This window comes from Acanthochromis polyacanthus, chromosome 21 (assembly GCF_021347895.1).
Source record: "Acanthochromis polyacanthus isolate Apoly-LR-REF ecotype Palm Island chromosome 21, KAUST_Apoly_ChrSc, whole genome shotgun sequence".
Lineage (NCBI taxonomy): Eukaryota > Metazoa > Chordata > Actinopteri > Pomacentridae > Acanthochromis > Acanthochromis polyacanthus.
The window spans coordinates 20,067,533-20,081,892 of NC_067133.1; the positions used below are offsets into that span (position 1 = coordinate 20,067,533).

At 41.6% G+C, this 14,360-nt stretch overlaps 1 protein-coding gene across 1 annotated transcript in view; it reads right to left on the reverse strand.

Moving 5' to 3' along the window:
• The window catches only part of LOC110953931 (protein sidekick-2-like), an 89,569-nt gene that overhangs the window by 17,209 nt on the left and 58,000 nt on the right, over window positions 1-14,360 (reverse strand). The window contains 16 exon segments of the mRNA XM_022198161.2: window positions 140-329; window positions 453-568; window positions 657-894; window positions 2,306-2,456; window positions 2,842-2,951; window positions 3,094-3,215; window positions 3,383-3,574; window positions 3,701-3,799; window positions 3,898-4,093; window positions 4,276-4,391; window positions 9,407-9,588; window positions 9,945-10,085; window positions 11,299-11,446; window positions 12,142-12,278; window positions 12,583-12,759; window positions 13,561-13,663. Of these exon segments, the coding sequence (XP_022053853.2) occupies window positions 140-329; window positions 453-568; window positions 657-894; window positions 2,306-2,456; window positions 2,842-2,951; window positions 3,094-3,215; window positions 3,383-3,574; window positions 3,701-3,799; window positions 3,898-4,093; window positions 4,276-4,391; window positions 9,407-9,588; window positions 9,945-10,085; window positions 11,299-11,446; window positions 12,142-12,278; window positions 12,583-12,759; window positions 13,561-13,663 (2,418 nt within the window).

Here is a 14,360-nt window from a genome sequence, read left to right on the forward strand (position 1 = left end):
TGGCAATAAAATTCTTGATAGAAATTAATGAGTGGTTTAAAATTATCTCGGTAAGATATTTCGTTTTTGTATTTGGAGGAAAAGCAACAGCTTCTACTAAAACAGCAAGGTTAAACTGGTTTCTAAAACATATGTTTACCATCATCCAAGGTCCTCTCCAGAATAGAAGGAGAGCTGCTCCTTCCGTCTCCTATACGTGTGAAGGCCAGGACCTGGATCTCATAGAGGACATACTTGCCCAGACCGCCCAGCTGGACACTGTGACTGGTGTTGCCGTCTACTGTCCAGAAGTTGGGCGCTGTGTCCGAGTCCTTCTCCTTATACACAACCTAAAAATCACGGGGAGTTTTGAACAGCCAGATGACTTTTGAGGTAATAAGAATTAATAGCACTACGGGTTTTCCTCAGATTAATGTGATTGTGAATTATGGATGAACAGTGTGAGCTGTGACCTTGTAGCCCAGAATGAGCCCATTGCGGTCGGTCTCTTGGACTTCGCCCCACCGCACGAGTATGCTGCTGGAGGTGGTGGCGAACGCTGACACATTGGTGGGGCCACTGGAGGGCACTGCAGAAGGAGATAAAGATTTGTGACACTTCCGGCATACCTGTGTGATCCCCTTTTAGTGTCAAGGATAACATATTTCCTTCCTTACCAGACTCCCTGGTCCTGCCATGGACCGGCTGGCTCCAGGGCCCGGAGCCAATACCATTGATGGCCTGAACTCTGACCTCGTACTCGGTCCACTCTTCTAAGTCCTCTATAGTGAATTCCCTCTCCAGTCGGTCCACGATAACATGGGAGAGAACTCCCCCTTTAGACCCGGATTTGGAGTACTGGACTCGGTAGCCAACAAGATCTGGATTTCCATTGTACTCCCACTCTGGAAGAGGCTGAGAGATTTTTTTTTTTTTGCAGTTTTTATTGCTTCAGTTCAAGCATGATAAATATAAATGACATCATAACTAAATGCATAATGAAGCAATAGGCAATTAGAGACTTTACTTTGTAGTGAATTTACCACTGATTGATAGCTAACTGGCGTTAGCATTGCATCGAGTGGTTTCAATGTTATAATGAGATAAAACTGCATATATGATAAGAATAGCACTTCTATTTAACCTCTAAATGTAAACAATATCATAATCTTCAAATATAAATTTTGCATTTCATCAAGCAATAAAGTTCTTGAAAATTTATTAAACATAGTTGCTGAGCACGGAATAAGAACAGTCCTGAGTTATTTCTTGTGTAATAAAATTTATTGCAAAAGTATGTTTAGACTCAGTCAATCAGGATAAAAATAGATATATCTGTTCTCTGTGCAGTTTATGTAGCACTGACACATCCACAGCAACTAGGTATTACAGGGAAAGAGATAACTGAATATATACTGGGATTATTTCTATGAAAGTACAAGTGTTATTGAAACTAATGTGGTCTTCATTCACACTAAGAATTGTGTGCCAGAGCCATGAAGAGGACCACAAAATTTTTACCGCCGTTTAACACTTGGCTTTTGAAAAGGGCCACAATCACTGAGCTATGTCATTAATTTGTAGTGCCATACCGCATAGCTTGACACCCTTCTGCTTTCAAATCCAGGTACATCCACCCTTTTTAATCCTGCATGAGCTGCAGGAATATCACAAGTCTCTCTGTCTCGCCGCTCAGGCTCTAGCACAGCGATGAAAACGGACAGATGTAGCGAAAGAGCTCATTGGCCAGATGCTGACGCAGAAAGCAGCAGCAATCAAGGACACAGTTCATGCAACCTTCCAAAACATTACCAGTACCATAACCTGTCTTCATTCACTATGTAACAGCTCTATGAGTACAAGAAAAAGAACATTACAGAAGGAGGAAAAAGCAAGAAATAAACTGCACTATACTGAGGTTTTGTGACAAGAGTGAAGCTTGTGAGTCAGTTCATTTAAAAGCAACTGTCACCGGTAAAGTCAGCATTTAATTGCATTTTTTTTTTTACACGTGGTACATCTTGTATGGGCTTAATGAAATCTTCTATATCTGATTTTCTCATCTTAGAAATGTTGTGTCCAGTTAACAACCCAAGGTCATTTAGACAATTCAGTCTTGTCCAAACATTACTTTCCACCACATCCATGAGAAGGACATTCAAAAAGAAAAAAAACAACAACAAACAAACAGAAAACTAGACAGCAATCCAAAATACACAGTCATACAGTAGCGCAAGCATGCACATCCTAACCAAATAATATTGTAATAAGATTCAACTAACTCCGCTAAGTCTGCACCAGTGTGCAATGAGGCGTGACTTCTTACCACCCAGCGAAGCCACAGGCTGGTCTCGCTGGCTGTGCGCAAGGTAACATTTGCAGGGGAGATGTCTGGAGGGGCCTGCAGGGTCTGGATCTTCCTGGAGGGCTGACTCGGAGGACTGGTGCCCACAATGTTTACCTGACGCATTCGAAACCTGTGACAAAAGAAAACCAGCTGACAGTGGATAAGTCATCTAAAGGTGGGTGTTTAATCATGATATCTTGGTTATATGAGAGAGGATTAGATTGGATTGTGTCAGATTAGATCAAATGAAACTTTAATGATGCCCGAAAGGAAAGTAGGTCATTGTAGTAGCAGAGAATAGGATCTATTTATGAGCAGGGAATTGAGGAAAATGAAAAAAAAAAATACACACACAACATATTAAGGAGAGCAATAAATTGATTCATGAAAATTAAATGAAAGAGAAGATTTTTCTAATCCTATATTAAGCAAGTATAGAAGATGCTTTTAATGTGTATAGAAGGTACTCGATGGTGTGTGTGTGTGCGTGTGTGTGTGTGTGTGTGTGTGCTCACCGATAGAAAGTATAAGGGTTCAGATCCAGGACCTCCAGAGATCTAGCGTCAGGTTCATTAGCCAGCTGCTGAACCATAAGCCACTCTTCATTCTCTCCAATTATACCAATCTGAAATGCACAGGGAAATGGAGTGGCATCGGCTTAGGTTATCAGTTAAGCCTGTGCACCAAAATCAAGACATCAAACAACCTGATAACACAAAATTAAAAAAAAAAAAAAAAAGAGTTAAAAATGAATTTAAATGTCTAACCTGAGCTTCAACCTGCCAGCGGGATATGGAGGTCTTGCCATCGTAACCGGGTTTGAACTGCAGCGTGACAGAGCGAGGGCCGATGTTAGAGATGGCTAAATTGGTGGGTGGACCAGGCAACTCTGTAGAAGAGAAATGAGGAGAGAAAAATTTAAATAACACTTCACTTACCACTGCCTTTAGATTCTGCTGAGTAAAGAGCAAGTCAAACGACTGTTCTAGTTATTACCTTCTTAGATTACATTCAAGTCCTCCATTAAATGGTTCATATACTCATTCGACCACTGACCTGGTGGTACACCCGAGGATATAGTGGAGGCAGAGAGCTGACCCTGGCCCTTGGAAGTCATAGCTGCCACCTGGATGGTGTAAGTAGTGAGGGCGGTGAGCCCCGTAACCTTGTACTCCTGAGTCAGGTTGGGCAAATAATGTGTCACTCTTGTATTGGTCCTGTTGAATTCCTCCCAGGAGATACGATAACCTGAAAAAGGTGGTGAATTCCGAAAAGTACTGCGTTACATACATAGCAGTCACAGCTTAGTGAGTCGAAAAAATGAGCGAAGCCAAGGGGACCTGTTAATGTTGCATGTTCATCTTTAATGGATACCTGTGAGAACACCGTTTTTCTCCTGCGGTTCCTTCCAGCTGACTTTTAGTGAGGTATCTAAGATGTCGGTGAAGCTAAGGTGTCCCACAGCACCAGGGGCTATAAAAATAATAAAAACAAGCATTACAGATAAACAGCTTCACACACGATCATCTGTAAATAATGTACTATACAATATTCGAAAGAGTGGTACATACTGTCTTCATGGGTGCGTAACCGCTGAGGTGGACTGCGAGGCCCGTCTCCAGGGGTAGTGAAGCACAATACTGAAGAGTAGTATTCTGTGAACTTTTTAAGGCCAGAGATGTACCCCACATGAATACTGTCCTGGAAGTTGGGGCGCACTGTAACCACGGTAACATCGTTTGCACGACCAGGCTCCCATGCCAAGAGCTGGTGATTCCACGATAAAGGAGAGGATACTTTAGGTTATAGTGCACATTTCAGGAATTTAAAATGTTGTGATGCACTGAGGTCTGTCAGTGCAGCCATACTCGCACCGTTTGCTTGCTTTCACAGTGTCCTTCTACCACTGACCACTAGAGTGCACCAGTTGACAGAAAGGAGTAGCTCACCTTATATCCCTGGTTGATTCCATTGATAAACTGAGGGCTCGGGGCACTCCAGGTAAAACGCACTGTGGTGGAGTTGACAGCCTCAGCTTGTACATTTCCTGGTGGCACAGTGGGCACTGATCCAGTGGAAGGATAAAAACGAGAGATACAGGGAGAGAGAGAGAGATTAAGGAAGAAGGGGAGAGGAGGAGGGACAGTCAGACAGGCAAAGGGAGGGAGAGAGAAAAGGAGAATAGTGATGAGATAGGCAAGGAGAAAACTTGAAAATCTACAAGAGGCGGCCTCATTTAGAGTATGAGAATCAAACTGAAGGAATTTTTATTTTGGCTCATTTGGGGAGGTAAGAACATGCCAATCAAACTGGGTGTGAGAGCGGTTGCCTCAGGCGTCTTCCAGGTGAACCCTGCAGCAGTTTGTTTGAAGTGAGCATGCCATTCTGATGTAACACCGGAAAACAGTCAGGGACTTGCACATTAATGAAACTGAATGGCCAGTATTGGTCCTCATGTCCCTGTTTAATCCCTATTTCTCTTTGAATGTATTTAAATGCACATCGTGATCTGCTCTTGTGTCTTTAATGGAGTGAGTGACGGAAACATCCAATTAATGAGAGCCGAGCTAAACAACATGAACGTCTTGTTCACTGTCATTATTCACTGACAGTGACTTGTATGATGAAATCATTATTTATTTTTTTTGCAAGGCAAGTGAAGTGGAAGGAAAATTGTGCTGTTTCCCATACCTTCCAGGTTCCACGGTTTTGCTAATTAAACACAGCAAACTTGTGTTTCTTTAGAAATGTGGTGCATTTGTTTATTTGCAGATGCAGCTGACTGATTTGGACCAGACCATTAAATGACTAATTGATCAGGCATCACACAAAGTGTGCTGAAGTTTCCAAGAATTTAATAATAATGCGTGCCAGCGAGAATCCATCATTTTTGAAGCATTTGAAATAGTTTGTAATTATCTTGCCAAAAGGAAGCAACAGAAATAGAAGCAATCTTTTAAAAAAACACACACACACACACACACACACACACACACACACACACACACACACACACACACACACACGTAACTCATAATATTAATGAACTACATTTACACACTTATATACAAACGTAAAGAAAAATAATGAGAAATATAAACATAAGGCATACCAACAGAAATGATCTCTCAGACATTATCATCATTTTGTTTGTCGTTTGTTTATAATGCTCACTGTAAACTGACTATTTGGTATAAAGGGGCATATTATATACTTTGTTCTTCTTTCTGCCCCCTTTTATTCAGAAGTTTGGAAGCTTTTGTTTTTGTATTGGATTTAATTGCTTTTTTGTTTTGTCAATGAATGAGACAAATCTAACTAACTAACTAACTTGTAGAAAGAAACTAAAAAATATGAACTTGCAACACAATTGTAACAAAAACTTGGGCAGACAGAGCAAGTCAGTGTGTGTGTTTTTGTGGGTGGTGGAGAGTTCAGAAACTCTGTATTCGATTAAGAGTCTGCTTTAGGTAAGAATGAGAAATATTTAATATTTTCTGTCTCTTTTTTCCACAATTTTATGTCTTTGCGGTATTTTAGACTTGCTGAGGAGAAAAGGCTATATAAATAAATTAACTTGAAGCCAGTCAAACAGACTAATAGCACAACAACGTAAGCACCTGTGAAATCTAATGAAGCCTCAAAGAAAATCTGAGTTTGCCTTTCGAATAACTGTATCTGAGCCAGGAATGGAACTGAATAGGAAATCTAAAGACTCCTAGTTTTCTTATGGGCACTCTTGAGAATATATAGTGAGTCTGGGGTGAAGATCTCTCTTCATGGAATGGATTTAACATGACAGGGATTCAGAGATATGTGAGTGTGTAAAGCCTTTCAAAGCTTTACATGCAAGTTAAAGGAATTTCAAGTCAAACTGGAAGCCAGTGCAGCATATTTGAACCACAAGTAATATCCCCTGTCTGGCGTAGGGTAAATTTGAGTAGCAGCATTTTAAACTCACTGTAATCTATGAATTGACTTTGACTTACAAAAGCTGGCAAAGGCAACAGTATTCTATCTTCTTGTAATAAAAACATGGATTAACCTTTCAGCACGGCAATGCATAAGCTCCAGCCTACTTTGGCTGCATGTGTCGATAAGAAGTCAGTATATCAATGTGTGGTGTAAAAGGTTGAGTCATGATGTAAACATCTGTTCTCAGGAGACAGATTTCCGAACATCTAAATTTTCATTTCCTTTAGATTTTTAGACCTATTTTATAATGAATTTCACAGTAGCAACTGTGACTTTCATCCATGGAAGATTTGGAGTAGACAGAAGGGGACCAAGGTGTTGGAATCAGTAGGCACGGCGGAAGTATGTAGTCGTTTGATAACGGGGGAAGTTCACAGTGTGCATTCTAATTACACTACTCAGCATGTACACTAAGAAATCAAGTCAGGCGAGGCAGCTTCCATCTGCAGCATCGGAAGGTATGCTATGTCTGACACTCATCATCACCTGGTAATTTACATGAAGAATCAATTAACTCTGAGATTAAAAAAGTCAGCCAAAGTATTCCAGTGGTCACGTTTTTTTCTACAATGTTCCAGAAAAAAAAAAAAAAAAACACTGCATGAATGTGACTTAAAACATCTTCACACTTTCACATAGAAGCTGTAGGTAGATGAAGAGAAGTCAATCAAACACGAGACTAGAATATCATGCTAGCTCATTGATGTAATGAGAAAAATGATCCAATCCCAGATAGCAAACTATAGGTGAATCAATGTTGAATCTATGTTGAGACCTAATGTCGAAATTATACAGAAAGCGCAAGGTTGATAAAATGTTGAGTCAACGTTTGCTTTTCAACCATAAATCACACTTTACCCAGATAGCAAAAGATGTTAAATCAATGTTGAATTAGGGTTAAGAAGGTTGAATTGTGGTTACGGTTGAAGACTGATGGTTGGATCAACGTTGATTCAACAACATTTTGTCAACATTGAAGTTTGTGTTTAAAAGATACCATTGAATCTACACTGTATTTTGGTTTAATTAAAATGTTTGACAGGTCAATGTTTAATTAATGTTGAATCTATGTTTGCAAACATGTAATCTATGTAAGCAAACGTTGACTCAACATTTTATCAACCTTGTGCTTTCTGTATAATTTCGACGTTAGGTCTCAACATAGATTCAACATTGATTCACCCATAGTTTGCTATCTGGGATATGACATATATGTGAGCTGTAAAAGCATGTAAAAACTTTGCTTTCACTCTGGGACGTTGGTGGTGTTCTTACATAAACTTGTCACTTCAGGTTCTTTCACAACATTTCTATTGAACTGAGGTCAGGATTTTGACTTGGCCATTTGAAAATAGTAATTTCATACCATCAAACCATACCCAAACCATGATACTACCACCACCATGCTTCACAAATAAGATCAGGTCCTTATGCTGGGATGCAATGTTTGCCTTTCTCCAAATATTACGCTTCAAATGTATCTCTCATCTGGCCACAAAATATTTTCCAAACAGCCTTCCTAGCTTGTCTATGTGATTATTAGCAAACTGTAAACGGGCAGTAACATTACCGGGCTTTGCAAAAGTTCGGTTACACTCTGTTACATGATCTTTAGAGACGTTTACATGTCGGAGTGAAAAATTCTATTAAACAAACTGAAAGTTCTACCTTATAGGCAGGTGTCATTAATACAAATTTGTTCTCCGGTGAAGTTGTATCAAGATGGAAGTCAAAAGAGTTGAGATATCTGCTCTCCTTCATGCTGGCCACAACAGGTCTGACATAGCCAAACAGCTGAACATCAGCCGGATGACCGTCCACAGAGTCGCGGAGAGGCTCAAGAATGGTGAAGATCTTTCAGGTCTTCACCATTCTTGAGCCTCTGCGTATTAATGAGACCTGCCTATAAGGTAGAACTTTCAGTTTGTTTAATGGAATTTTTCACTCCGACATGTAAACGTCTCTAAAGATCATGAAACCGAGTGTAACAGAACTTTTGCAAAGCCCGGTATTTTTGGAGAGAAGTGACCTTCTCCATGCAGACTCATGGACATTAACATTACGCAGTTTGAGAGATGCTTGGGATACCCTGTGTTCAGACTATTTCACGGCTTGCTTTTACAGTGAATTATTGTTCAACTGCTCCTGGGGAGGACAACAATGGTCTGGAATTTTCTCCATTTGGACAAATACATTTGTCTGACTGTGGATTGGTGGTCCAAATTCTTTAGAAATGGTTTTCTAACCTTTTCTGGTCAGAAAAGCAGAAACAATTCTTTTTCTGAGGTCCTCAGATATCGTCTTTATTTATGCCATGATACACTTCCACAAACGTGTTATGAAGACGGATAGATCCCTGAAGTTCAAATAAAACGTCGCGCCCACTCACCCATAACTGTAATTTTGTTGGTTAAAAACATCTAATTAATTGCTAATCCCAGAGGTTTACTTACTTTTGCCTCTCACAAATATGTAATATTTTATAATTTTTCTTAATAAATAAATGACCAAGAATAATATTTTATTTCATTTTTATAACAGGACTCTAGTTGTCTACTTTTAAGATTTATGTGATGTTTTAGGTCAGATTTAAACTGAAAAAAAAGAAAATTATGAAGGCTGGCTGACTTTGAAAGCAAATAAGACAAAGTTTTGAATCAAAGAATTTTGGACAGAATTCTCAAAAAGCATTCGTCAAAGCCTTTGGCTCTTGTCTGCACACTGCAGCATTTATTAAGAAATGAATTAGATAAAACCAGGTCAAAACAAAACATCAGTGCTAAGAGGCAAATTGCACTTAAAATTGCATAAAATCTCAAAATCTGCCCTAATCTTAAAAAATACATGTGAATTTGCCTTTTCAGGGGTGGAAAAGTTAATAGTGTGCTGTGGTTTGCTGCCTGTCACACGTTTAATTAGACCTAGACTAGGGACCACCTTGATGAGGCTGCAGGATATCAATGAATTCACAAAATCCAAAGAAAGAGATTTCACACTATTCAGACTTGCAAGCTGATACCTGTAGAAAATCCCTAACTTGAGTTTGGCTTTTTGGTAAACTTCCAATAATGAACAGTGTAATAACAAACTGTGCATGGCTCTCACCTCCTTGCAGAGTCCACTCGGTGACTTTGTGGCTGTAGGTGCCCCTCCCTGCTCCGTTGTAGGCTGCCACCTCGATCTCATAGTTGGTCCAGATGATGAGGTCCTCTAGGAGGAGACTAGTCTGGTCTGGATTGGTTATGTTTTTCATCTGACAATCGACTGGGAGCCCTGACAGACAGTACCTGGCACCAGAGGGAGTTATTGATAGACAGAGGAAGGGAGGGACCACACAGACAAGAGAACAATCTAAATATGTTGGATTTTATCTAAAAAAAAAAAATGAGAGGGGGGAGTGTAGCGATGGACGCCAACCTATATAGAACAGCTATAACATGCTTACAAAAACTGAGGTGACAACACATGAATGGATAGAAAAGTACTTCATTGGCATCAATTATTCTACAGTGGCAGTGAGGAAGAATGAAAGGAAATAAAAAGGAAAAAGGAGCTGATATAATAGTTATTTTCCAATCTGAATGGCACTGGCCTAGGCAGGCACCTGTCCTTGGAAAAAGAAATAGGTAGATTGTCTCCTTACCTGATGATGTAGCCCTGGAGAGGACCATTCTGATGGCTCTCTGGGGGTGGCTGCCATTGGATCATGATGGACTGATTGGTGCGGCCACTCGCGATGACTGTCTGAGGGGGAGCACTGGGAGGCTCCTCAGGGAGAGTTAGTCTGCAGCACCAAGGGGGAAAAAAAGAGGGAAAGACAGAGAGTGAGGCCATGCATTAATTATCATGGGTTTCTGCATATTTCTATCCCATTTCATCATAGACATCAAATCATAATAAAGCCTACATTTTTTTTGTATTTTTTAGAACACCATAAAGGAAAGTTGGGCTTAGTGCGGCTGTGTCTTTGTCCAAAACATATTCGCTATAAGACTGTCCGCACGGGGACAGCTTGCTGTGGCATGGAAAAAGATCAAAGGGGCCTTGGTGAAAATGGAGCAGCACAATGGAGAGACAGTGCAAGTGAGAGAACGATATAAAAGAACAAGAAAGAGAGATCCAGGCAGACTTTTCCCTTAAGTCAATTTAAGATGACATCTTGATTTCTTCCCAGTGCACTGGAGCACTGCTCTGGCGGAGATAGAGCAGAGTTTAGGATCAAAGAGGTGTGCCGGGGAGATGCCTCAGAAAAGCCCTGCGCTCACTGACGCTCAGTCACCCTCCTGCAGTGCACTCTTGTCTGGGGCAGACTCACAGAGGAATTCAACTCTGTGAATGAGTGTGTGGTGAAGATGGTGCGTGATGGGTAGTGCTGGCTTTCAGTTTGAGGTGCGCTACAGGTATAAAAGAAGCAAATGGGTTGTGTTGATGCAGACAAGGTCAGACAGTAGTGTGTATAGGTGAATTGTGATGAGTTAAGACTGTGCGTGCGTGCGTGCGTGTGTGTGTGCGGGTGGAGTGAGCCTCTATGATTATGACCGTTTCGTCTTGCTAGTCAAGAGAATTCACTTGAGACTTCAGTCTGTGTTGAGCTCTGCCTCTTTCAAGCCTCTCTGTATTTTGCTCATGAAGTACGGCAAAGGCAGTTAATAGGAGGGAGAGAGATGAAGCTGGGTCAGCGCACCCATCAAGCCTTCACAAAGCACAATTTCAGCTCATTCACAGTTTTATCTTGAAAAGGCCCATCCCGAAGCCGGCTCATCTCTTGCTCACTCCCACAGGAATGAAGACCAAAAAGTGGACTTACAGGAAATAATCACAGGGTTTCTATTGAACTGCCAAGACGAGGCGGGGGAGAACGGCTTGTTCCAGAAGAGTAAAAAGCGCTGAAAGTTTGCAATGCTTTTCTTGCATCCAGAGCACACATTAAGTTACGCAGACTACAGGCAATATATTTAATATTCAGCAGATGTGGAATGGATAAGCGCAGCACCCACCGGTCAGTCTCTTTGCTAAACTGGCCTCTGCCCACGTCGTTGACGGCACACAGGCGGAACTGGTACGAGCGTGCTGGGATGAGGCCACCAACGGTAACCCCGGTGGACTCTGGCTCAATGTTGGCCAGAAGCACAGTCCAAGGGGCATCTGATTCAGAAAAGCAGAGAAAGGTGTAAGCAATAGCTACTGAATAGTAAATGACCATCAGAGGGCATTAAGACTGTCGAGAAAAAAATCTTTTCAGCAGCAGCAAACTTAAATTTGAATTCACTGTTATTTCTGACTATTATTGCACACCATTGTTTCATTTTCAGTAATGTTATTGCAGCTGCTGATAAAAAAACAAGCAATTTATTTTGTATACACTCCCTCTAAATATCAGATTGCAATTCAATTATCCAAAACCCAGATCCCATCTGCATCCTCAGATTCATTTTCCTTTTAATGAGTTGTCATCTTCTCAGTTAGCCTGAGCTTCGATGAGAAATGGATGAACAATTTGCTCTCCGTGGGCGAAAACATTCCCACCTCTTTTATTTTATCAAGTGAAGGGACAATAAGAACGTTGGACATCAACAACAATTTGAGTTCCCTGATCATCCGTAAGGAAGCACACAGGTGAGACAATTGAGTTATACCGATTGCAGGCGGTATCAGAGGATGCAACAGCCAATTTTAAGGACACAATGGAAATGTAATATAATAGGAGGAAATTAGCTGTCCCCGTGAGCATAAAGTGGCAATATGGAATTACTAACAAGAAACAACGAAATGCATGACTTGTGTGCATTGTTAAAGGGGATACTGGTGCTTCAGTGCTGTGACACACTGAAAAAACTCACTGTTTTCTGAGACCTCCAGGATGTAGCGGATTAGAGGGCTGTTGCCATCGAAGGCCTGGGCCCATGTAAGGTTGATGGCTCTTTTCTCTGTGGTACTCAGAACTGCTATTGGGTTTTCTGGAGCGTGGGGCAGTTGCCTGTGTGAGCATATGTGTGTGTGTTTGTTTATGTGTGTGAGAGAGAGGGGAAAAGTGATAAAGAGAAATAGAATCAGACAACAGAGGCAGCAAATAACAGAATTAAAGAGGCAAACTGAGAGCCTCGCATTGTAAATATTAGAGGTGCCTGAGGGATTAGAGCGGAGACCAGTGATAAACCACAACAGCGGAGAAAACATCCATCCATCATGTTCTGGTCAGACATAAATAAGCCCCGCCAAAAAAATAAAAAAAATACAGACAGCAAGATAAGACGGAGGAGACATGAGACAAATTTACAGACCTGACTCGGAGGTGGGCACTGCGAGAGTCATTGCCACCCACTGAGGTCACCCTGCAGGTGTATGTTCCAATGTCACCCGACCACGTCTGGGAGATGTGCAGTGTGCCGTCGGGATCCAGACGCAGGCGGGGGGACGTGTTCACGTCAATCACCGAGCCACTCTTCTCCCACAAGTACCTAGAGGAATGTACATGAGCATGTGAGCTTGTGAAACACACACACAGCCTTACTTGCTTACTTCAGAGTGCTGTGACAATAAATTTGTTTGCGTCAGTTTGTATCAGTTCATACACCAAACTAAGAAGGTGCAGATGCTGATGAAAAGCCTTGTGAAGCTGATACCAAAGAGATTTGAATCTGAACATCATCTCTCTCAGTCACACATCCAGTACTCTCCTCCATGCCTCTCACTCCCCATCATGTATCCACCTGCACATATGAGCACCTCCTCACAGCATGCACACTGTCACGCACATGCTACGAGCTCTTGTGATTAATTGCGACTATTCGGGCTCTCCAGCTAATCTCCTCTGCGTTGCGTTTAATTAAAGGAGCTGTCTGAAGTTATTACTCTGTTTACATATTCATCTGATTACCCCGCAATCTGATCAATGTTGCAGGCCCACAGGTGACAGGCACTCTAATCACTGGGCTCCATAGACAACATTTCACTCCCTCTGAGACAGACGCATGTACACACACTCTATCACGCTCAAGATTGTATGAAGAGTGAGCAGAAAGCAACTGACTAATTCCTCAATCTGACTCAAAGAGTTTCAGAATCTTCCCATAGGATGTCTTCTAAGGGTGGGTAAACACTACAAGATCTCTGGCAGATTACATCAACGAATTAAGCACAACACTGATACCCGATCTAGACCAGGATTGAGTCAGGGAAGACTTATAGTGAAGTATGTAATGTCAGACGTTTCTTCTAGCTGTGTAAGGCTGAAAAGGGACAAAATCCAAACAAATTACCTCACAGTGACACTGGGATCGTGGGTCACGCCGCAGGTCATAACAGCCTTGGTCCCTTTGATGACACTCTGGTCTTGTGGAGGTTTAGTGATGCGGGTGCGTGCTGTGAAAACACCCAGAGGCAATTATTCAGAGTCTGTCTTGGAACAACTTACTGGACTTCTGGTCTCATCTTTCACTCGATGTCTTTCTGAGACTGTATTCAATGGGCAGGCAAACAATGCTTTCAAGGACTGGTGATGAGATTATATCCGCAGAAAAATGACTACATGTTTTAGTATTAAGGCTATTGTCAAAACATCTTGACAGTCACTCACAGGCAGCAGGTATATGCTGCTTCTGCAAACAAAACAAATCATGAATTTTTAAAAAAAGGATTTTTCTCATAATTTTTAAGCCCTCCATAGAACTCAGAGTCTGCAGTGCTTGGTACAAAGTGGGATATTAAAGGGGAACTTCAGTTTTTTTCAACCTGGGGTCTGTTTTCATATGCCATTTCATACATGTGAGTGATGGAGAAATGAATTTTCGACATAGCTCCAGTAGTTAGCCAGCCAGTCAGCTTAGCAGCTCAGCTAGCAGCTCAGCTAGCGAAAAGTATGGGGCAACTTGCCCCCCCCCCCGCATCAAAGTCCACCCTAACGTGCTTTTTTTCCCCACACTGACCGGCTCGGATAGTCTCAATGAGTGTCCCACAACATACTAGAGATGAGAAGTGAACGAAAACCTCCACATTACCTGGCGATCGCTCTTTGTTGTGGTCTGTATCCAAAGCGCGATAGCTCGTGCTATCGCGCGAT